The sequence below is a fragment of the Amaranthus tricolor genome, chromosome 10, assembly GCF_026212465.1.
Source record: "Amaranthus tricolor cultivar Red isolate AtriRed21 chromosome 10, ASM2621246v1, whole genome shotgun sequence".
Taxonomy (NCBI): Eukaryota; Viridiplantae; Streptophyta; class Magnoliopsida; order Caryophyllales; family Amaranthaceae; genus Amaranthus; species Amaranthus tricolor.
This window is the reverse complement of record NC_080056.1, coordinates 5,384,420-5,410,027: the sequence shown is the minus strand read 5'-3', so window position 1 is coordinate 5,410,027 and position 25,608 is coordinate 5,384,420. Positions and strand designations below refer to the sequence as shown.

Genomic DNA, 25,608 nt, shown 5'->3' with positions numbered 1-25,608 from the left:
CTTACTTTGAAAATGATAATTGAAACTTATACGTTTAAAATTGAGTTAGATTATAAAACATTAATTATCAATTTATGTGTCATAACATATTCAATTTGAACTATTTACAAATAAAAATAACTATAATTATAAATATAAAATTGACCCTTTGGTTTCAACTTTAAAAGGTGGCTAAAAAAAGGTTGCTAAAAGTAGAAAGGGATTGTTTTATGGTTGCCGAACTCCTTTCTATCTTGGTCTTTTCCGGCAAAAAAATGGAATCTTCCGTAAAATCACAATCTCCCTTTTTACGAATTTTCTTTTTTCTCGCTCTAGATCTTATTTTCCCGCTAAATTGAATGTTTTCTAGGGTTTATAATTATAATTTCCATCCCTTTTACCCAAATCATCAATTTAGGGTTTCGAATAATGGACACAGAAAAACTCCATGGAGGTATTGGGTTACCACCAACTGCAACAGGAAGATTCTCTCCATTTTCGCCATCCCCTTCTTCGTCTTCTCCCTCACTTCAACAGCAACCAACTCAAAAGTCGTCGTTTAGCAATGATTTGAGCCGAATGCCGGATAATCCGCGCAAGAATATGGGTCATAGAAGAGCTCATTCAGAGATTCTTACTCTTCCTGACGATATTAGTTTCGATAGTGATCTTGGCGTCGTCGGAGGTGGGCTTGATGGGCCTTCATTTTCGGATGAAACTGAGGAGGATTTGTTTTCGATGTACATTGATATGGATAAGGTCAATTCTGCTACTTCGGCTGGGTTTCAGGTGGGAGAGACGTCTTCAGGGCTGGGGTCGAAGCCCAGACATCAACATAGTCAATCAATGGATGGTTCGACAACGATAAAGACAGAAATGCTTGTTTCTGGGGGTGAAGAGGCTATTCCTGTAGAAGCCAAGAAAGCTATGTCTGCTGCTAAGCTTGCTGAACTTGCTCTTATTGATCCTAAACGAGCTAAAAGGTAATCTTGGATGTTGAGAATTTCCAAAAAAATTCGTGTTCTTTTTTTATTTTGTTGTGTTGATAAATACTTTTGAATGTGTGTTAATTAGAGTTTAGAAGAATTGTCTGATACAACAGCATTGTGAAGTAGGTGAATTTTGATGTTATCATACACAGAGATCAATTGTTGCTTATTAATGTAACTTCTAATCTTGTGAATTGTATGTATATGATTGGTTATATTGCTAAGACAATAATTACTAATCGTGCAAATGGAACAATGGTTTGTGTAATGGTGTATAGTTAAGAGTTGAATTTGTAATTTCCATATGTATGAATGTTAATCTAGCTTTTATTTAGTGAGAAGGGTTTGTAGTTCTTATATGGGAGATTTTATTTGTGTCAACTCGTTTATGAATTATATAGCTTGTGAATTCTTGGTATTCTGTGGAGTGTAGGCATATTTTACTGGTAAGTTGGTTATGTAGATTTGTAAGTTTCCCCATTTTGTATTTTCAAGTAATATAAGATTGAGGGATGGATTGATTAGGTTGTGAAATGTCATTAGTTTGATGATGAGAGGTATATTGGGGGATTGAGTAAATCTTGATACAAAAGGAGATAAGTTGAGGACAATTTATAATTAGATCTATTAGATTTTTATTGTATGGTATCATATTTTTTTAGGAGCTTACTCTATGCTTGCCTGTAATGAGTTTTTCTGGCACAAACTTTTGGAGGTTTGAGTGTGGTATGAGATCTCATGGAAATAAAACTCCCCAGTTACGTTACGTAACGACCGTTTTATAACTTTTGTGAGAGTTGTCGCGAAGTCAAATCCCGTTATATAACGTTGCATGAAATATTATAGTCAAAACTCCGCGTTTACCGTTATGTGACGTGTAACGCCCGTTATTTTATCGTTATAACGATATTTCACTGTTACAACGTTATTTGTCTCGATGTCAAAATTTCATTAATATCCATTAACTTTAATTTTTGCGATTACTTAAATTATAGTTACTCATAATTTCAGCTGATTAACAAAATAATCAACTAATAACTAATAAATGAATTAATTATACACTAAAAGAACCTCAAATATTGCATTTAAAATAGTTGTAGGCCTTTTATTGCATAATAATAGTAGTTCGACAACAAAAATGGACTTATAAGTTCAAAACTTCCCTTATGTGATCTTTTTTTCAAAAATCACATCGCATCGGCTGTGATTTGCGTTTTTACTCCGTAATAGCCGTTCTAGGTGACGCCGCGACCGTTTCCACAAACGCATCCGCGACCGCGATTTTTTTCTATGGAGATCATATAAGAAATGTCTGGGCGAGATCATGTGATTAGAAAACCCACCTTTTTTCTATCTGTGATACACCATCCACGTGCCTGTGAGTTTGCAACTTTTGGCTAGGATCAAGTATTCCGGTGCTCTATTGCCTATAGTTTTGTAAGAGTGTTGGATGTCCTACTCTAGGTTTTTTTTGAGACTTTGATAGTTCATGTGATGTGGGTGGTGAAGACTAGTATGCCATGAAAATTGCATATGTTATGTTGATTATGTAACACTTGATCTTAGATTTTTTGGATACCAAACCATCTGGTCTTATAATTAAGTTCTGTGCAGGTAGCTTTTATTTATGTTCTTGAGCCCATTCTTCTTGTGGCCTTACTTTGCTAGGGTTTCCTCAGTTATTAACTCCTCTGTAGTATTAAATGATTTTAATTGTCTCATTTTAACTGTTACTTTTTCCTTGGTGAACTACCATTGCCGTGAGAGACTTTCTAGATATTTTTGTACACCTTTTTGCCTTTGATTGTACCTCTATAATTGTCTTTTAATTATGCAGATCATGCACAAGCTTGAATGCTAATTGAACGATTGTTTTTACTTTTGGGGCCTCATCTTCTTATCACTCATTTGTCGTTCCATTGTTTGAATAATATTTTCTTGTATAGAGTTTCAATAGTGATGCGCTGTGATAGCTGTATTTCTGTGAGAATTTATTCTAAAATTTTAAACCAAAAAGGGGGTGTGGGTGGGGGTAGGGGTGGGGATATTGGTTGCAAAATGGGCTTGGGATATTTTGAAAAACTAAAACCAATGCAGTATACTTTTTGCATCCGAAATATGATTTATGCATTAAGTTATGCGTTTCATGCGAGGGCGAGGTTGGGGGAGCGATTGAAATACCAAGTTACTTGAGGAGAATCTAGGTGTTTGATTGGTTACAAAATCATTCCAAGTCCGCTCCTACAACCTACTAACATTTATGTAAAAGAGCCTTCGTAGTTCCTAATGTCGGTGCCCACAAAACTGGAAGCATATTGAGGTTCATTTTACAAATGTAAAGCCACTCTCCACAAGAAATATTACCTTTATGCAAATATAGCTTTGTAGAGATATATAAGGTGTAACAATGTTTTCGTTGAACTTAACTTAAATCATAAGTAGGTGAGCTGATTTTTTTTAAAAAATTTCTTTTGCTAAAATGAATGTATGTAATTATTATAGTTAAAGTAAGATGTGACAATGTTTTCGTTGAACTTAATTTAATCATAAGTAGTTTATACACTATGCTCTGTTTTTAAATGGCTACACTTCTCCATGTTATGTGAGAGTTTTTTTTTTTTTTTTGAGATAAGAATAGTAATTAAAAAGAAATTGAGGATAATATATGGTTGCAAATTTTTGGGACTTGAGCTTGAATGTGCCAAACTTATACATAATGAAGTCTTTGGGGATTTTTTATTTTAACTTAGATGTGCAATGTGCAACAGTTTTGGTGCATTTGTGACTTGGCTAGAACATTTCACGGCTTACAATTCATTTCGATTAATGATTCTTCTTTATTTTTTATGTGTAGAATATGGGCAAATAGGCAGTCAGCTGCAAGATCGAAGGAAAGGAAGATGAGATACATTGCAGAACTAGAGCGCAAGGTTCAAACGTTGCAAACTGAAGCAACCTCTTTAGCTGCACAATTAACCCTGCTGCAGGTAAAAGTTCATTTAATTATTCTGCTATAGGGTTCAATGGCAAAGCTTTAATGTATTCTGCAGAGCATCAAATGTTGTTTAAAAAAGCACACCTAAGTTGTATCTAGGTAGTGCTGAAACCCAGGGCACACCTGCCCCATTGCTTTAAATGGCCGGGGAAAAAATGTTTTCAGTGTAGCACACACAAGCGTTCTGAGGTGCACAAAAGAAATCTAAAGTGCATTAAAGAGAAGGTGAACAAAAGCGCATTGAGGTGCACCTAAGGCACACACTCCTTGTTTTTTTGAGCTGCAGCCTATTGTGTCTATAAAATTTGTAATATCGAGGATTGCGCCTCTTTTGGGTAAGGTGTTCTTGCTTCATGCCTAGCACTTTGTGCCTAGGCTCCAAGACCCCTTTCCCCTTGGTGCTCCTTGCTTCTTTTTAAATATTGGCATCAATTGGTCATTTGTTTGTTTTCTTCATCTTTCAATTTTGTTACATTAATTTGATTTTGTGTTCACTACTTGACACATTTAATTTGCAATTATCACGGTTTATTTTCCTCTATGAAGTTTTGATTGTGTTAAATTGTTTATTTGTCCACAGAGAGACACAAACGGCCTTACTGCTGAAAATAGTGAGCTGAAGCTGCGTCTGCAGACAATGGAGCAGCAAGTTCATTTGCAGGATGGTAAGACTACCCTTACCTCATCCCAATTTATTGTGCACTCCGCCATGTTATTGCTCACTTCTGACCCTGCTCTTGCAGTATATTGTTCATGAAACTGTTACAAAATATATCCTTCCGTGTTTCGTAAATATACAATGTTTGAGACAAACTCCCTCAAAATCTTTTTGCGTCAACCTAGCTTCTGTTTCTGTGATTTTTCCTCCCCTCATAAATAAGCCTATTTTTTGGAAGCTCTTTTCCACCATAGAGCAGCTATCCCCTAACAGCTATGGAAGGTTTCCCTGTCTCTTTGAGTTGCAACATTAACAACAATGTTACAATCTCAATGGAACAAGGAATTATATGTTATGATGGAGAAAATGACATTCTGTATTTCATGATATTCTTTTGAAGTCTGAACTAGTCATATTAATGGGTATTTATTGCTTAGTAAGAGCTGAGGGTTAAATTACCATTCAACTTATATTGTCTTTCTTGATATGTGTTCTAGGATTCACTGTGGGACTGCTTCTTCTTTGACTTCTTTCGTCCTGTTATGTTCCAACTTGCATTTCAAGCACCGTCTTGCACTTACTGTCCTTGACAGCTTTAATCGTTTCTTTAAAATTTGTTTATGCATGAAAAAATTGGGAATCAGAAAGTAATAAAGGTAATCAGTATAAGGTTCAAGTTACCTTTATGAAGGATGGCAATTGTATTGGGACATTTAGGACCAAAATTAAAAGTTGCTTAGTTCTAAAAACTGCACCTCAAGCGCACCTCCATGAGAGGCTCTAGAAAAATCGTTTATTTTCGTCCAGTTCGGTGAGATATGTAAGACGTGCGCTTTTGTGCGCTTTTTGCATCTTGCGCCTTTTCAATTCTGTGGTCAATAAGCCTTTTTTTTAAATTCAATGGAACAATTACACAAAAAGAGTTGTATCTTATTCGAAGCGAGAAAAAGAAAAGGAAAAGATATTGTTTTTGCCTTTGAAGAGGGATAAAGAATAAAAGGCAGACAAGGATTTGCTTGGACTTTGGCGTCTATGCTACTTGGACTCAGGTATCAGAAACGGGGACATCGTCAAAAGATTGGACACAGGTACGAGGATACGCGTAAATAAAATAAGTTTTCAAACCAAAAAATCTAAGTATAATGAATTAAAAGAAATTAATTTTAAAAACTTTAACATATTAACACAAACAAAAAAAATCAGAAGCGAAAATAAAGAAAAGAAGATAAAAAAAGAATAAGAAAAAAGAAATAGGAAATGGAACATTTTACCTGGCATTTTTTTAGAAGTATAGTATTATCTAAAAGCTACATTATGGGCTTTAGCATAGCCCAATTGAAGTTGGTAATTTTACCATTTTATCCTTTTTTATTCTTTTCATTTCTCATTTTTTTCCTCCGAGAACTTGTCCACTATTGTCGTACCCTTATGCAATCCGACATATTAGGCATGTATTTGACACCGGTATCCGTGGATATCTACCAAGTACCACCACTAGGTAGCTTTCTTTATTTTTTCTTTGTCTTCTATCTTCTTTCTTGTGGATATCTTTTCTTTTATTCTTCTAGATTTTTTTTACTTTTTTATTTCTTCCTTTGGGTTACTTGATTTTCTGGCTTCTTTCTTTTGGTTTTTTCTCCTTTTAATGTATCTTTTCTTTGCTTTTATGTCTACTTCTTATGACTGATTTTTTTCTTTTAATTTTCCTCCTTATTTTGTCCTTGAATTTTCCTCTTTCTCTATGTTTTTGTCCTTTTTCATCTTTGTTCTTTCTATTTTATGTGATAACAATTGAACTATGACCAACTACATTAAATGCCTTAGAATGTGAGTTTAGTTACCGTCTTGCCTCTTCTGTCATATTGCTCTATATTAGCGGTTAGTGTAATGATAACGAGTGTTTTAGATGCTTTTGGTACAATAAGTTCTCATTTTGCACCAGTTGCAAAATGGGTTAAATTTAGTGGAAAGAAAAATTGGGTTGGAGAATAAGACAAAAAAAAACAAGTGGAGCATAGAAATGAATGGTTGAGATGGACATAGTGTATAAGTTTATGGATGAGATTTGAAAAAGAAGAGCGAGACCATTGCTAAAAAAGTATAGGTGCAAAAGCAGTGGGACAAATAAAAATGGGTAGTGGTGCAAAATGAGGGACAGAATGAGTATGAATCTCATATTTTTAAGTGTCAAAAATGCTTTAAAGTTGTTTTATAAGCTTTTGAGCAAAACTGTGCCTCTCATCAACTGAAGCTCGCACTTGCGCCTTGTGCTTAGGCTTCAACACCCTTATGTGCCTCAATCCATGTCACATCTTTCAAAACTAAGTTAAAGCCGCCAATTTCTTTTTTGAGATAGTGAGGGTAAGAATTAATTGCTCTATTAATGGATTTTGTCTTGGATTTGAGCAAGTTTTTATGATACACTGTGAAGTTATCTGTTTTTTTTTTTTTTTTGATGATGGTATTCAAATTCATGATTAGACATTACCAAACAAATAAGGATATATTATCCTCCATTTCTTTTTAATAGCTACTCTTCTCCTTTTTATGCGAGAGCTTTTTGAGAGAAGTGTAGCTATTACAAAGAAACAAAGGCTAGGTTGATTTGCTCGAAATCATACCTTATTTGGGAATTTTTATGGATGAAAATCATTAGGCTATTGCTTTGCAATCTATCAAGCCACAATGGAATTGAGTCATGGCACAAACTCCTAAAGAGGCATCAGTGGAAGTTACCACGATGGTTGAAAACCCGACAGAGCTACCCTGCGTGGTGGTGAGGATGCTTGGGTCATGAAATTCTTTTCCTGGCAAAAGATGTGTTTGTTGTACCCTACCTTGAACTGCCTTTAGTGTGAAGTGTGAACCTTGCTCTGTTTTGTTTGCTCCGCTTGAATCTTAGAAACCTTAAAAACATTTTTGCCCTGATTGATCTGTGAAATGATGTTTTCATGTGTATTATTACTAGACTGATTACTCTTAGAGACATTTCAAAAGATCTTACAACTGCTCAAGACGCGAGAGTGTAAATTTAAATGAAGGTTCCGTTTTGTCGGGAGTTGGGAGTTGGGACTAAAAGTGAATGACTTCACCTCCCTTGGACCTTTGGATATTTCTTGCTGCAACGCAATTTGTACATCATAAATTGCTGAACAAAATCAAGGGTGATATTTCTTTTAAGGGTTTTGCTATATGCAGCTTTATGGGTCACATACTGGCATTAACTATTTCCTAGTATTGCATTTTTATGGAAATTGATGAAAAATCTCTGTTATCTGGACTTGGCAACTCATATCCGACACGGGTATGTGTTTAAGTGTCTGACTTCTCTAAGTTGTGAAAAAATACAATATTGTTGGTCCAAAAATACATTGTATTGCTGTACCTGCTTGTATGCACTAGGGCCGCATATAGCATTTTCTTTTACACGTGGTTGTATTGTTGGGCTCTTGTTAAATTCATGTTGTGGATGAGCCAAGGGATCCTTGTGATTTGGAAAGGTTCAACTGACATCAAATAATAAGCAATACAAACTGTAGATGAAGCGAGATTAGCTGATGATGATTGAACTGAAATGATTTGAGATTAGAGACTAATTTCATGAATCTATGACCCAAATAATATTCAACTTAATCATTATCATGCCAAGTGTAGAGTGATGTTGAATTCTAATAGACTACGAATTTGCAAAAACATAGCTTCCTCTCTGTTCCAACAGCCATTTTTGTAGCAGCAAAAATTCTCTCAGGTCTTTTACCCATATTATTAGTAGTCATGAGGTGTTTGTAAAATTGCCGCAACATAATGATCACAATGACGCGGATGTGATTCTGCACTGCAAAGTGCAAACACATTTGTACTGGATTTATTTATACAAGATAATTTTGTTCCATTCCTCAATTCCCATTCTCCCAAGTCTGGTCCAAAGACATGCTGAAAAGGTTATGATACAGAATTATCTTCTAATTTGATGCTTAGTTGAAGCTTAAAACTAATTCTTTGGGCTTCCACATTATGATTTTATCTATCAATTGACAGGGCTGTCTTTGGTTCACTTTTTTGATGGCTAATTATTCTTTAATGTTTTGTGCAGCCCTGAATGAAGCATTGAAGGATGAGATTCAGCATTTGAAAATGCTTACTGGTCAAGCCATGTCTAATGGTGGACCCTTGATGAATTTTCCAGCATCATATGCTAACAATCAGCCGTTCTATCCGAACAGTCAGGCTATGCATACTATGCTAACTGCACAGCAGTTTCAACAGCTACAGATTAATTCACAGAAGCAACAGTATCAACAGCACCAACTACATCAGCTCCAACAGCAACAATTACTGCAGCCAGAACTGACCAAACAGTCTCAGCTCTCAGGTGATTTCAAAACAAGACCTCCAATGCCATTACTCAAAGAAAATACATCCGAACCAAATTCTCGAGGTCCAAAGGATTAAAGGTCAGCAATCATGAAGAAATATGAGTAATATGTTTAGTTGTGTATTTCATCAGTTTGCAACTTTTTAGTTTATCTTGTCGCTTATAAGTACAGGTGAAAACCTACATGTTGTAATGTTTACTCCGTTTGTAAGCTTCGTATTCTGGGATTCGTAATGGGTCTCTTCCCAGTTTGTTGTTGTAGGCATTAGCTGGTGTAAGAATCAGAATTTTACCATGTTACCATCTCCAAGATGGTTCCCTCGACATAGTGGAATCTCGTGTTCACATTGTTGATTGAACTTGTCATGGAACTGGTAAAGTCCATGTAGGTGTAATCGTCCTGAGCCTTATTGGGTTTAGTGTGTTATTCATTCATTTATTTGTATTCAAGCTCCAGTCTGGTCATTGCTTTATTCATTTAGTTTGAAGTTACTGAGTGAATGTGTACATATTGTTTCTGAATATAATGAATTGAGATCTAAACCAACATCAGCTGGTGTGATAAGGGTCTTTTCTTGGTTGAGAATTTTTCTTGTAATCAGTTTGCATGAAATAGCTAGTTGCAAAGCTGGTAAGGAAGACCATGTTTTCCGAAAGTGCCAAAGGAATACGACAAAGGAAAGGAGATTGATGCTGATGGTTTCGAACCTATAGATCGAAAGGTAGGAGGCATGATAATATGATATTACTCCCTAGAGCTTCTGTTATCACTAATAACGACTTTGCTGCTTTAGATAAATATAGGAGGAACGATAGTGATGTGCAAGATATAACTGACTATATTCAAGAGGAAGTCGATGATGAGGCTGTGAGGATATCAAGAGACTGGCTGAGCTAAGAGTAGCACCCCATCCTTTCAAGGGATAATATACTCGATTTGAACGTCAGGGGACCGAAAAAAATGTGTAAACCGGTAAAAAGAATCTGAATTTTAATGAATGTGGCTTAAATAAATAGGTAGAACTGCGGATGAGATTTATAGAAAGACCAAGATAATTGAATGTAGTTATGACCAAAATAAGAAATTAAGCTGAGGAGCAAATTATAGCAAATTTATTATTCCGAATAGAGTAGGAAATTTCAGATAGTGCGAAAATCAGTTTACAACCAGATAATTTCATAAATCAGATTCATGTTAAAATTCCACATACAAATAAACTGCAACAATTGCTGTCATGAGACGAACCAATACAAAATACACATGACAATGGGCCTATGATAACTGCCCTTTATATCTATACGCAAATTTATATATAGATACTAAAGTTACATTGGGTTCATTACAAAATCTACTGCAGAAGATCCATCTCCAAAACTTTGCTGCATCGATGTAGACTACCCTCTAGTCAGCTAACCTTTGAAGACCATTTAATTGAACCCTTTACAAAGAAAGTCTTTGACGCACAGCCAGTTCTACTGACGGCACAAGAAAATGGCTCGGACAACTCAACAAAATTAAGTGCACGTAAAACTTGGAATAAGCTCATGAACAGAGGACATTAAAAATGAAGGTACACTACAGAAACCTAAATTTCTTCCTAAAAGTCATCCTTGATTCAAAAAGACCAAGCAAAGCTCCCTATTAGGGTTTGCACATATAGGATCATGACGTCACCTAAAGGCTGTCGAAGTAAAAGCCACACCAGTCTCATCATCTTCTGTCCAAATCACAAGGGACTTTGATCATTGAGCTTGGTGGACGGTAAAATAGCCCCAATATTACCATCGTCACAAATAGAGGGAGGAACTTCGGTATTGACAAAACCTTCCCAGGATGAATCACTTGGTTGAACATTATCAACTTCAAAATGCTGCCCGTCACCTTCCAAAGTTGGCTGCTCGGTAATTCCACCATAAGAATCAGGCGTTGTCTTCTCTATGACAACAGTGCTATCACTAGGGTCTTGTGGAGATCTGCATGGCACATCATCAATGGGCATTGCTTCTCTTATTTGAGAACTTACAAAATCAATTCTAGACGCACTGTTCTTTGGTTGATCAGCAGAATCTGTACTGGTTCTGTCAGAAACAACGTGCAAAGAAGGCTTCTCATTATTGGAATTACACGGGGAAACAGAAGGCAAAGACTTGCCATCTTCGCAACAATTTGACGAAGCATTACTAACAAAATTTTCTTCTGCACAAACCATGACTTGAGATGCAAAATCAGCAACACATGGGTCCTTCCTCTCCTCATTCTCAGTAGACTTCTCGTCACTGCATTCATGTGGGGAAGCAGTAGGTGAAGTCTCTACTTTGCAACAATCTGTGGAAGCATTGCACAGATATTTTTCTTCTGGTAGAACCCTATTTTGAGAGCCATCAAAATCAGATCTGCTCTTCGCCTCAACATTTTCAGTAGGCAAAGAAGGCTCGGGTTCTTCGCTACAAGAGGAAACAGATTTTTCTTTCATCTCCATATTTTCAGTAGGCAAAGGTGGCTTAACTTCTTCACAATAATCAGAAGAAACACCATGCAGATGATTTCCATCTGTTTGAGCCATGTCTTCAGAACCAAAATCAGCAACAGTTTCGCCTTTTATCTCGTCATTCTCAGTGGGTGAAGACGGCTTCAATTCACAATTATCTGTAGCACCATGCAAGGAATTCCCATCTGCGCAAATTATATCTTCAGTACCAACATCAGCAACAGATTTGATTTTTATACCCTCATTCTTAGTGGGTAACGGCTCAATTCCTACAAAACAATCAGCAGAAGCACTGATTTCATTTTTGCAAATCATATGTTCAGAGCCAAAATCAGAGATAGCTTTTTCTTTCTTATCCTTTTCTGTAAGCAATGGTGGTGGTGTATCTTTGTCAACATGCAAGAAGTTTCTATTTGTGCCTTCATAACAATTATCAGCAACAGATTTGTCTTTCATCCTCTCATTTTCAGAGGGAAAGGACTCAATTCCCCCAAAACAATCAGCAGAAGCACCTTGCAGGGAGATTTCATTTGTGCAAATCATATCTTGAGAGCCAAAATCAGGAATAGATTTATCTTTCTCCTTCTCGTTTTCAGTAGCCAAAGTTGGATCAACTTCTTCACAATGATTTGCGGAAACACCATGCAAGAAATTTCCATCGGAACAAACAATATCTTTAGAACCAAAATCAGTAACAGATGCATCTTTTATTTCCTCATCATCAGGTTCCAGAGCAGCACTGGAGGGCCCAGGAGGGGAGTCCAAATCAGATTCCTTTCTCAAACTGGGCACAACTGGTGCATTGAGACCATTTTCAAATGAATCAGCAGCTACAAGAACAAAATTAAGGTGTCCATATTTAAACTTCAATTCAACACTACTCGAATGATCAAATGCTCAAACCACTGCTTACCAGCTGAATCTCTCTCAAGGCTGTCTTGATCCAATAGTTTCTTTTGGAGCATATCAGTTCCTGGAAACACCAACATATTTCCAATCTTCGTGTCTTGTTTATCTGATTCTTTAAGAGTACAAAAACCAAAAACAATAGTCCAGGTATCCATCAACTCTGAAATGGCAGGAATTATCAGCCTCTCAACTTTGAGAGAACGGAGAGCCTGATAAAGAAGACACCATATTATTATATTTGTACGAAGCATACAACACACTGATGATAATGCATATTCCACGTGATCTAAACATCTGTATTCTATTGGAAACTGGAGATATTCAACAGACAACAAAAATCTAAGAAAGCAGGTAGTTGTACAAAAGTTCATAGAATAGTGGACATGGCTATACAAGATGAGCTAATCACAAACAAGAATCTGAATAGCACTAAAAAAGGTAACAATTAATGCATCATAATAATTTCAGTTCAGCGGAAAAAACATGTCACAAGATATTCATTAAATTCATTGGTAGGAAACAGAAACAATTGTCATCATGGTATATACTAGAATTCCTTGTTTTAATCAAATGGAGTCTCCACAAATACTGGTGGAAGCAGTCAATACTTTATGCAAGAGATTATAAGAAACCCAATGGAATCAATCTTTACTACCCAACAATGCCCGTATTCTTCATGATTCAATCACCTATCATCTCCATTCTAACAATTTGTAGCTTTTACTTCCAACACCCTAGAAAAGGTTCCGTATCATATTTTTGTTTATAATCTAATCCACCTGCTCCTTATTTAGCTTTTCAAGCAATCTATTTAATTATATTTGAGTTTGCACTGTACTGCATCCATAGTAAATCATGACACTGGCAACCTTAGAACCAGTATGCACAGCCCAGAACCTTTTTGTTTTATCTTTTTTGGGGCGAAAGATTGGACCAGGTATCTAACATAGTATTCAGTAAACTAACATAAATTTGTACATCAGCTCACATTACTATAAACAGAACATTTAAGAAGGGACCTCTAACAGCATATTACAGATGCTTTACCATTCTTTTCTTCAACACTCTTGCTTAATTATGGAAGGAATCAAATACCAATACACCATAATTGCTCCTGTGTTAGTATTTGGCATCCTCCTCAGAAATCATGTGTCTATTACGTCTTTACCTTTTAATAAACTTATCCCCTTCTCTGCCCCATGCCCACCCTCTCCCCAACCCTCTTATCCCCTCTCTTGCTAACCCCCTCCCCTCCCCTGCTCGCCAGGATCACCACATCTCATTCCCTCTACCCCTTTCCCTGCTATCATCTCCCTGCTCTTCCTCTGCAGCCCTAGCGACCCTCACCTCCCCTTTCCCTGCAATTTCTGCCCTTCCCTCACAGTTCAACAAAATAGAAAAAACAGACAACCACTCATGATTATCTTTTTTTCAGGAACTAATATCCATAAATATTAAGCTTGCCATTCATGACATAAACATTGGATGTCTCATTTTCCTATTAGACTATTTTTCAATTTCTGAGTACTAGCTTAAAATAGGATACGTAAATCCATACCCATTAATTCTGCCTAATCATTGCATAAACGAATATCCATAATTTTGAACGAGTTAATTGGAATCCTAAGTTGAATGCAGCCTTCACTTGTGCTTGTAAATGGTCTGATGATTTTGAAGAGGGTAATATGGAAAGCGTTGGTAAGACTAGAGCTCCCAAAATGATGCTCGATCTGCAATTCTCATTGATAGAAGTTGGAGGGTACTTGAAAAATTGATTATATATTGTTCAGGGTGTAGCAAATACGGCTTGTTCAATAACATTAATATTCCTGATCATTTTGTATTGAGAACTCAGTTCTCAAGAACTTCAGGAAATAGTTTTTTTTTTTTTGCCACTGTAAGATCAGATGTCGCAGCAGGGGAGGACGGGTTTTTTCTTTAGCTTATTTAAGTTTTAATTAATTTTATTAGTTTTAAGTAATATGTTAAATTACAGTTAGTAAACATTTTAATTAGAATTAGTGTTATCCAGGTTAAATAATGTTTAATAAACATTTGTATAAGGAATAGCATTTTTTAGTTTTGATAATAATTAATAACATATATTTTAGGATTAGCGTTAACTAAGCTGAATTATAATTGATATAAAGGTCAAGTAGGGGGACTACTGGTGATTAGATTGGATTATGATGATAGAAAACTTCAGGGAATTTTAGTAATATCATATTTTTAACGATCATGTTAACTTTCTCAATTAGCTGAGCCATGTTAGTCTATTGTACCATAGTTCAGAGTTACCATGTGAATTAAAAAATTGTCTACCATGTAGAAAAGCCAATAGCACATCGTTAGAATTTCCATATTTTAAATTTCATTTTCCATGTAAAAACATGATCATAGGACATCTATAACAGTTACGATGTAAAATGTCCCATTAAATTCATTTTTCCATGAAAAAACATAAACATCGGGCACAATGCATACGTGACAGCTATAATTCATACCGATTCAATGGCCGAGAAAAGGCGACGGCACATCCCCTGTCGCCTGTAGATGTGACGGGTTCCAATGAATGGCATCTCAGCAAAGTCTGTACCACGTATTCTGAAGCAAAGAAAGACGACACATTTCAGTTAAGCGGAAAGATAAAATTTACATAAAATAATTGCCATATGAGTAATTAATGGACTCTAGAAGGAGGAAACGAACAGGAAGGGGGGGAGGATATTGTATTTGTATCATCATACAAAACCAAGCATGCAAAAAGTTTCTAACATGCAGAAGCTTATCATACTGTCAAATGACTTGGCTAACAGTGGAATATCAGTGAAATGAGAGGATATTGCGGGATGAGAAAAAGAAAAGCAAAAGAAGAATATATTTCATGGATTTTGATGACACATACAGAAGCCAAAAGAAAAATAAGGGCCTTTTCATTATCGCTTTCTGTTTCTACTTCAGTTTTTGTGCAAAACAAAGGAAAAATGGAAACCACCTCTTATTAAAATCATCATGACTAATTTAACATCACACTGTCATAAACTATAAGTATTGTCTATGAAGACACTACCTAGAATGGTTAAGGAGGCTTGATACCAAACAGGACCTAAACAAACTAAACTGAAAGAATGAACCAAAAAGCATTCTCTCTGAAGAGACCAAACAATAATGGTCAAAAGCGGCTTAGGCCTTCACTTTGTAACTCATGAGTAGGGATGATAACAACTAAAGGTATGCTCAAGCTTCTAGAACTAGCAAATTTTAGGCCTAGCTCTCAGCTCAGCTCAGCTCAGCTCATCAAGTAACCTACTTGAATTGAGTAATGAGTAATAAGTAAAATATTCTCAAGTTGCAATATTTCTCCCAATCTCTCACTGTTACTATAAGGTCTTCAACTATATTTTCTAAAATTCTTAAACTCCAACACTCAAAGAGCATAGTTCAAAGGGGATCTAATTGTATAATATTCCAATTTTGATACTGCCACCCCCTTCTAGCTTGTAGGTTCTGTACTACTGTATCACAGTTATCTTTACACTTTTACGATGCCTCAGGGTGTTGGGAGACATGAGAGATGATGAATAGTAAACAAATATAAACCATACAGTTTAATTGTGCATGTACAAACCACCATGATAATCAAAAAATCACAATAACACAACTTATCTGTTGAATGGCAATCCAATACGATAACCTATCATCATGGGAGCATACGCATGTGTCAACAAAAAACCATAGCAACTCTTACCACCATGAAGCTATGCAATCTTACCTGATAGAAGCAGCAGATACTATTTCATCACCTTTCTCCAGTATGGCTGTGTAATAGGAACTGTAGTTAAGTCTAGTGATATTTGACCTGTGTAGAGAAAAAAGGCAATCAGTTCAATACTCTGGTTCTGTCAGCATGATATAGGACATTGGTACAAAAATAACATAGCATATTGCTAGACATCAAAATTGTTCCAGCAAAGAAAAGAACCAAATTTCAAGATATATTAACAACACACATAAACTTTGAGATGGACTATACCAAGGTTATCAAGGTCAGGCGAGATCCTACCTGGAATACAAGGGATATGATTGTATCGAATCAGTAAAATCAGTTATATAATGAACTTAAAAATGTTACAATTATTAGTCTTCAGTAATAAACTTCAATCAGACTCTAATTATTGTTGCTATGAGTAGCGCGATATACTAGGTGTGATGATGATGAGCCTCTAGTCATAAGTATTCATTTCAAAAGTTTGCAATTGTGATAAAGCTTTTTAATTTTATTTTTAAGGAATAAAGCGGAAAAGCATTCAATAATCAGTTTAAAAACTCCATATCAGTGAAGAACTACAATATGATATAAGTATTAAATATTTTCAAATATACGTGTGCGTGAAAAAGAAATTAGTGAAAAATGGTTCATAAGAAAAATTGATTATAATTGAGATTAAATTTGTTGCATCAGATTGTAGAATCATATTCTGATTCTACTCGTTAAAATTCAATTCCAATTAGAATTTTAAGATCCTATCAACATTACAATCCTTAAGATCCAGATCATTGATCGTAGCATCGTAGTTCCAAATCAAAATTTTAATAATAATGGTCTACACACAGAATTAATCTTAAAGATTTTCTATCCTAAAAGCCCATTGCATACTGCAACCTTCGGGTAGATAAGAGACATGACTGTATGGGAGATAAAAAGATCAACCTAGGTCCTACCTACCTCCCCAAGCATCCAATCTTCACCTTAATCTTCAGTGGCCCACGGTTTCTATGATGCGTAAAGGTCCCAGAGCAGAGGCACATGGCAAGTGCCTCCAGCACAAGAAATACACCTTTATCCTAAGATGACAGGACTTGGGTATTGTTGGTGTCCGAATCAAGTATGGATCCAAGTGTCAAACACATAAAATTCAAATTTTCAGAACTCAGGGACACGTTTTCAAGGGTCCAAAATGCAGACATGGACTTGGGAACGCACTATCAAAACTAACACTTACTAGTAATCATCATTTAACAAAGTATGCTGCACATCCAGAGTGGACTCAAGGGTAAAATGATACAATATAATACATTTAATTGAGCTAGGAAATTTCAGTTAATGAGAAAAATGGGCTTCAGGGAAGTGCGCATAAAAAAAAGGGTAGTAAAAAAGGCATGGAAATTGTGACAAATTTTTCTAATCTGGGGATGCAAGCTGAGTGCTCGAGTTCTCAGTAATATGTAAGCTTTCAATAGTTACAACTTGCAGGCTGTTAACCATATCATCATATTCATTCTTCTACTTTTCTTCCATTCCTTTCCTTCATCCTTATCCTTTCTTCTCTCACTGAATCTCAAAAAAAAGTTTATAATAGACACTAAATCTGATAATTAAATAGAGTGTTACAAGACAATGAAAGGATTAAAAAATCAAAAAGATTGAAGAAAGAAAATAGGTGTGGCATCACCAAAGGATGCTTGTGGGCTATTTCTGTCACAAACTAACCAACAGGATTTAGCAATTAACAATTAACCGGCTATTTAGGGTTTCTTTGAATTGGAGCTTTTTATCTAGGGTTGATAAAGCAATATGTGCCACAGATTCATTACTTATGCTAGAATCTAAATTGTTAAGACAAAGATGAAATTCAAGCCAATTTTGACTTTACCATTGTATTCCCTTTCTCCGAAAATCTTTACATACAGTAGCTCAAGGGCAATACTTGAGCTTCACATGAGATTGCTTGACAAGCTTGCCTATGTTGAGCTTTTGGTAACCACTGCACCACACAGCGTTAAACCTAAATCTAATTGTGTTTCTCTCCCAAATGGATTAATCTCTATGTCTATCTTATGAACCTTGGCAAAAAGTAATAAATATGAGGTTGACTTGTATAATATTTGGGCACTAGTGTCTAGCAGTGTAGATGAACCAAGTGTTTGAAAACTATTCGTGACCAGGCTGGGTCAAAACTCGATCTTAAAGTTAATAAATAAGTCTGAACAGAAAATTGGAACTAATTTATCAAATGAGCCAAAATCAAACACTCTTATGTTCAAATTGTAAATGCTCGTGAATATTTCATACATAATTTGTTTGTGTTCATTTATAAAGAGGATTAATTACTTGAATAAGGGTCTGCCTTATTTATAGATTATTAAAAGTTCCAAAAAAAGGACCAACTTTCCTATTCTTCAAAAGTTTGTACATTTTGAATACAGCCCCTTTCCCTCTAATCAATTTGCCACCAAACTGCAAAATGCCAATACCCAAATGCCAAGTGGCTCGTTTGGGGGGTTGGACATACACAACCTTTCCTTTGTAATAACGAAGAGGTTATTTTTTATTGACACTTGATTGCAAATATTATCTTTAACTTCATATAAACAAGAAACACAAATGATTCAGTGAGTCATTTACTCTAGACCATTACAATCCAAAACCAATAAGCTAAATCATTGACAAGAGTTTCCTATCATTTGAAGTCTGTGGATTCATGTACTTAGATCTCCACAATTTGACTTGATCTAATAAGTAACAAGTTCTTAAAATAAAGAAAAGTGAACAAAGCCTAGATAGAAAATAACTCCCTGTGTCCATTACAAGCACAAGTGCACAACAATGCAACACCTTGCACATAACATCATGAATAACTATCATATCTGATGCTCATGTATCTTGTGGGTTGTAATAAACTTCACAGTCCCCCTTAAATACAAAGCTTGAGCCTAATTCAGTTCAGAGGTCATTGAAATCTTTCTCAGTGTTATGATAAAGGAAATTTGATATTTGATTGATTCAGATTAAAGACACATAGCTTTAATTTAGGCATACTATGCTTCAGAATCTGTAGGTTATTTTCTGTGCATTGCCTTCATACTAGCTTTAATATTTCAACCATCGAGAACAATGTTGACACTTTTGATGTAGGCACATAGCTTGCTTTCATATTAAACCACAAAAGACAGCAGGCTTTCAGCCAATCAGAAGAATCTAACAAAAGTTACTGATTACTGAAATCATTTTTGTAGACTATATAATGACATAGTAACCATAGGAACAAAACAATTGTTGGCAAACGTGTCCACACATCTTCACTCTAGTAAAAAGGGCAAGTTATTCTACTATATAGTGATAAATTAGTGTCACGAGTTCTTTTCACCTTTAAGACCAGGAAACCTCACGATTCTATGGAAAAAGTGACTCAATTACATGATTTAATGTCAAAAGAACAATTCATCATTACTTCCAAGTTATTCCAACACTCTAACAAGAAAATTTACAGTTGGCAGTTCTATTAGGTTCATAAAGGGATGATCAATAAAAAGGCATAACCTAAAAGTCAAATACACATTTGATATGAAAAGATGGACATAGTCACATTTCAAGCATAAAGATTCTTACCCACTATTGAAGAGAACATTGTGAATCATATTAATACCACTTCTCCTATCAATTATGGGCAAAAAACATTCATCCATCACATTCAGAGCGACAGCCAACTTAGAATTCCATTCTACCCTTTGTGGAAAACCTGGAACAGACGAGTCTGAACCTAAATCTGTCCGATGAATAAGAGACCAAACTAATCCAGCTTCAAGTTCATGTTTGACCCCAAGAAGCTTCTGCAAGCGCTCAGAGAGCTATATAAAAAAGATAAGTAACTAGAATTACATCATTTATTTAAAATCAAGTAGGCAAATTAAAAATTATAAGTAAAAGTAAAGCCCTTTTCCGGTAACAAAATAACCATAAACTTGCTGTAATACATATCCACATAAGCAAAAAAAAAAAAAAAAAAAAAAAAAAAAAAAAAGAAAACCTCCCCATATACAGGATAACCCTGACCAAAGCCTTATTCTCAACAAGCTCTTGTTAGGCACACATGTTCTGCCATAACAAGAACACATGGACCGTCTCAAATATTATTGAACCCACAACACATATCACATTAACCAGAAAGTAATAATGATAGTTTCACATATGATAATCAAAAGAAGGATCTTTCTTCTTTACCATATAATGACATGAGACACATATCACAAAAGAAGCAGAGACAAATCCCAGTAATGGAGTTCAATCAGCCAAAATTTAACACCTCCTAAAACCAAGTGAACAGAAGACCACATAAACACAAATTGCAAACACTCAATCTTTAAGTTGATAAGTTCTCCTAGAGGCCGTCATCAATCATGACAGGAAAAAATAATTATAAATTAAAAAAAAAAAGGGCCAAGAGCAGCAATCGTTTGCACAATATGGTGTGAAGAGTAGAAGACAACCAACAATATAAATGCTAAAAGATAGCACAACAGAAAGTCACATACCTCTTGGCATGTCTTCCCACAGAAAGGAGGGTTGTAATTATTCGGAGTAACATCCATGCCCTCCACACATGAAGAATGGTCTAAAAAATAATATTATACAAAAGAATGAGAAGCATTGGTTTGGAGTCAAGAAAATATAAGGAGAACATTGTATTGCATTAATAAAGAATGAGAGAAAACGATATTTACATTTTCCCTCACATAAATTGCAAGTGAGCACTGCATCTTGTCTTCCATTACTGCCCTCAGTGAAACTCATGTCTGCAAGACCACAAAATTTGCAAGAACAATGCGGACAATGCCAATCACCAGGAGGAAGCATCTGCAAGGAAAGCGCATTCTCATAAGAACAAAGCAGCTTATTTGGTTTATCATCTAGATAGTCTGAAAAGCAGTTAACAGCATAGTGCAAAATGTGATAACATTCTATCACCCAAATGAGAGCGTATGTTGATGAGGCCTTGTTTTTACGCTATGACAAGTGACAACAACATTCTATTACTCAAATGAGAGAGTAATGTGAAAGGACAAAGTATGCCATGTGTGGTACTCTCATGTAGATGTATAGTGTGAACATGGTTGATACAGTCTTTTACACTCCAAAGAGGGTCTATACAAAAAAATGGTACACTTAAAAGGAAACATGGCGCACTTAAAAAAAGGAGAAAATTTATTATTCCTAGATAGAGCAGAATTTATCAATCTGGGAAGAACTGAATAAAAGGTCCACTTTGTCAAATCAAGCCCCTGTCGAAAGGAGCCATCACCTTCATTCCTAATATTATTTTCATCTTCGATGTCAAACCTTAACCTCCCCTGTATTATTTGTTGAGGCAATTTATCTCGAGAACCCATTTAGTAGATTTATGCTCCATAAAGATTGAATTCCCAAACAAAGCATACATAACAAAAAAACAGAAAAGCATCTTTCAAGTCAACTCTTTCTTTCTTTGTCAATTTTTTCACTCAAACATAATGGTCAGTAAAATTATAACATCAGAGGAAGAAGTCAATTAAAACAAAAATCACCAATGCATTCTATGCATATCCAGATCCGAATAACACTGAGTAAAGCAGCAATTTTACCTCAACGCCTAAGCAATTCTGATGAAATGTTGATGGACAGCTGTCACAACATATCAAATTTCCACCATCACCACAGATTGCACAGGTATCATCATTAGGATCATCCCCATTGACATCAATTTTATTATAGCCACTACGCAGAGACTCCTCTTGTTTATTCCATGCATCTATCTGGCACTGCATTAAGGAAGCACCAGAACCCAAATATATGTTTTGGTATGGTTGACGAAGTTTGCTCCCCGCATGAATTTCAAACTTGGAAACAGTAAGAATTTTACTACAACAACCACAATGAATTCCTTCCCTTGTGATCCAACCTTCTAGCATCACTCGTGTGCATCTACGGTTCATGTAGTGCACCTTTTCACTCAGCTCCACAGTTCCACAATCAATCAACCATGACAGCAAGTTACGCTTTCCAGTGTATGGAATGAACCCATCACTCTTAGAATCCAACCCCCTCTCGGAATGACGAACTAGAAGCATACATCGGCCAATCTTTCTACTCTTCTTACCATGTATGAACCTATTGGACATAGAGGATGATTTTTTACCCCTTTCCAACATTTTACTATTTGTTGAACCTTTCATGGTTTTACCACTGCGCTTTATGAATGAGCACAATTTATCATCATGTCTTCCACTGCCTCCACTATATGTATCTGACTCATCCTCATCAAAGTTGTCACTACCAAAACTTTTCTTTCCTTTACCCCCAGATTCCTCCCTTTTCTTCCTTTTCAGTTCCTTCTCCATCTTTTTTCGGGTTTGCCTCGTCAGTTTACTCAATACATCTTCTGATATTGGAGCAAATGACGAGGATTCAACACTGGCTTTCATGTTCTTCCCTTCTTCCTCAAGCTGCTTTTGAAGTGCATCATAAGCTTTTATAATTGACCAGTAAGCTGTTCCAGTAGGATTAACATAAACAGCATCAGAGTAATCTCTTCCTCGCCTAGGTCTATAATCTATTGTCCAACCTGCATCAATAAGCATACTTCGTATTTTCTCACGTAACAACTGTTTCTCTGTACCACTACCACGCTTCACTTTTCCTTCCTTCATCTTAATTGGCTGTGCCTTCTGAGGGGACTGCATACTACCCCCATCCCTCCCTCTTTTCTTCGACGGATGAACCGATGCACTCTCACTCTGCAGCTTCGGAGGCATATCACTATCCTCAGCTTCTTCATCATTCTCCTCACTACTCTCGGTTGGCAAAGGTTTACGTTTTCTCTGTTGATTTTTTCGTACCCCATTAAAAGCAGTCGGCTTCTTGGGCAAATTCTTCTCTACAAATGGTGAAGAATGGATTCCAATCTTCTTTGAAGTTGACTGTTGGGACCTAGAACCTACATTGTTTCCTTTGATTTGAACATCCTCTGTATGCTTAACCTTTACTTTGAGTACACCGTTCTTGCCCTGTAACCTAATAGCATCATCAAACACACCAAATCTTCCTTTCCCCGACGAAACAGCAAGCTCATTTCTCATATCAAATCTTCGTTTACCAGAATAAATATCACCACTTCTAATCTTATCAATCCCAAAACCACCATGAAATGAATTCCTCCTCCTCTTGTAGATAATATCTCCCTTACTCGATCCACTTTCGAGCTCTATCTCCTTATCATCCTTCATCCCCGGCACTGAGCCACTCTCTCCACCCCCTCCAATCCAACTGTCATGATGATTCATTCTTGACATTTCAATTTCACTTAAATCGTCGTACTCATCGAAATCATAAATGTCAAGCATCCTTCCCTTAGGCACAACATCCCTCATTAAACCATTTTTAGCAAAACTCCTATCCTCAAAATCATCATTCTCATAAACAAGTGAAGCACCAGTCCTCCCCCTCACACCATGCTTCGGAAAGAGTTCTAAAAGCTCTTCATCATCACTTGAAAGTGAGTCACTAACATCTAATTTAGCACGTTTCTTCTCTTTCTTGGATTCATGAAGTTTTGAACCTTTTGAAGATCCTAACCCACCAACTCCATCTGACTTTTTCTTGATGATGAGACAACCTGAGGAGCTTCTATTCTTCACCACACCATCTGAACGGCTGCCACTACGATTTCTTCCCTCCATTTCATTAATAATTCAAAATCCCCCAAAAAAATTCCCAATTCACATCAAAATTCCAATCAATTTCACCAATAAACACAAAATGGCAGTCCTAAGAGTTACAATTGGAGCCATAAAACTAATTTTAAAAGCATGCAATCTCAGATCTAAACTCAATTGGACCCCAAAAACCTAAATTATTTAACAAAATTAAGGTATACAAGAAATTCGTACCTCTAAGCAAAGAAGCCCTAAATCGAGGAGGGAAATCAAGGTGTGAAACTGATATTTATTAGACGTAGAGAGGCGATTCAACCGGAAAAACAGTGATCAATGAGAACGAACAAATTTTCCAGGTGCGCAGGAAAAGAGTGCTTTTTTTTTGCAGGATAATTGGATTGATAACTTGCAACTTCATAATGAGTTTTTCATGGCCGGGCTATCCAGTATCCACGGCTCAACCCACCCAACTTGAAAAATGGGTGGGCATAGACAATAATTTAAAAAAATAGACAGATACTACCCATCCGCTAAGTTAAACATGGTGGATAGCGGCACAAAATAATACTCGTAGATAAACCCGTCCGCTAACTTATTTCATAAATATACAATTTTTTTTAATTTATTTTTTGAGATTAGTTGTTTCCATGCTAGCTTTTACTTCAGATCACAAGTACGTATCTTTATTTTCATGTTTAGCTCTACTTTTCTTATAGGTGTGGCAAATCTTTGATCTTTTTAATTGGCTATTCTCGATATAGCACACAAGACACAATCATACTAAAGCCTTAATTCAAACAATATGAAAAGTCGTAAATTATGAACTAACAATATATAAGAACATAAAAATACGTAATAGCTATTCACTTAATTATAAAATTAAAAACTCTTTTGCCCGCGGGTCCTACATAGATAACGATGTAGTATAAGTGTAAGAAAAACGATAGGACTATAAGAGTGAAGATTGTACGTAGAAAAGAGATTTTGAAATTTATAATAGTCTATGCAACACAAGTGTGAAGTGTGAAATCACTCAAAAGAAAAAATTTGGGAGGATTTAGACTATATCATGCAAAATATCTCGACAATCAAGAGATTGTATATCTTGGATGATTATAAGGGCACATAAGGACAAGTCGTAATGGTTACGAAAGCATCCACAGAAGGTATGGTTAAGGATTCAAACATCCAGATTGAAAGTACATCTTGAATTTTGCACTTTTATACAAACTTTCGGTTGTTAACACAAAATTTAAGAAGAGAGACGGTCATTTGGTGACTTTTAAAACAAGAACAAAACAATCAAAATAGGCTTCTTTTGAACGAGGAGTAAAGATAGAAGCAGTCGTCAAAATCATATAGGTATATCAGGAGAGTGTTTACCTGTCAAATCTATATAGTTATATCAGGAGAGTGTCCACCAACTCCCCCCCCCCCCCCCACACACACAAACACACACACAAAACTAATTGTTCAAGATGTTAGCCTTTAAGGAAAAGAAAGTTAGAAAGAAACACAAAATTGAGTGGTGGAAACTAAAATAACATTGATCCAACGAACTTATGTCATGAATATGGCACGAGTTTTTTCTTAATTGGTCCTTAATTTTTGGATTTTGAGTCTTTTATCCCTTGAATTTCACAATGTTTGTGTAATTTTTCACACCGTAATTTTTACCTGTTTTCCCTTTAAAATTCATGACGCGACATCTCAAGGCTAGTGTGCCATGATGTGAAATTCAAGAA

General features: G+C 35.9%; 2 protein-coding genes across 3 annotated transcripts; one reads left to right on the top strand and one right to left on the bottom strand.

The window, feature by feature from the left end:
• The first annotated feature begins 171 nt into the window (after positions 1-171).
• Positions 172-9,358, top strand: LOC130825298 (probable transcription factor PosF21). Its single transcript, XM_057690449.1, has 4 exons — positions 172-962; positions 3,823-3,955; positions 4,544-4,628; positions 8,715-9,358. Exons 1-4 carry the CDS (start codon positions 409-411, stop codon positions 9,071-9,073), a joined length of 1,131 nt encoding a protein of 376 aa, XP_057546432.1. The 5' UTR covers positions 172-408; the 3' UTR covers positions 9,074-9,358.
• Positions 9,359-10,156: 798 nt separating this feature from the next.
• On the bottom strand, positions 10,157-24,310 carry LOC130825297 (uncharacterized). 2 transcript variants are annotated; one of them, XM_057690447.1, is made up of 8 exons: positions 21,794-24,310; positions 20,897-21,029; positions 20,708-20,787; positions 19,785-20,023; positions 16,167-16,253; positions 14,899-14,998; positions 12,399-12,603; positions 10,157-12,315 (listed from the first exon to the last, which is right to left on the bottom strand). In XM_057690447.1, the coding sequence occupies exons 1-8, from the start codon at positions 23,885-23,887 to the stop codon at positions 10,724-10,726; spliced, it is 4,530 nt and encodes a 1,509-aa protein (XP_057546430.1). In that variant the 5' UTR covers positions 23,888-24,310; the 3' UTR covers positions 10,157-10,723. The 2 variants fall into 2 exon arrangements, with proteins under 2 accessions (XP_057546430.1, XP_057546431.1); XM_057690448.1 differs by having other exon boundaries at positions 10,157-12,279.
• Between the last annotated feature and the right edge of the window lie 1,298 nt (positions 24,311-25,608).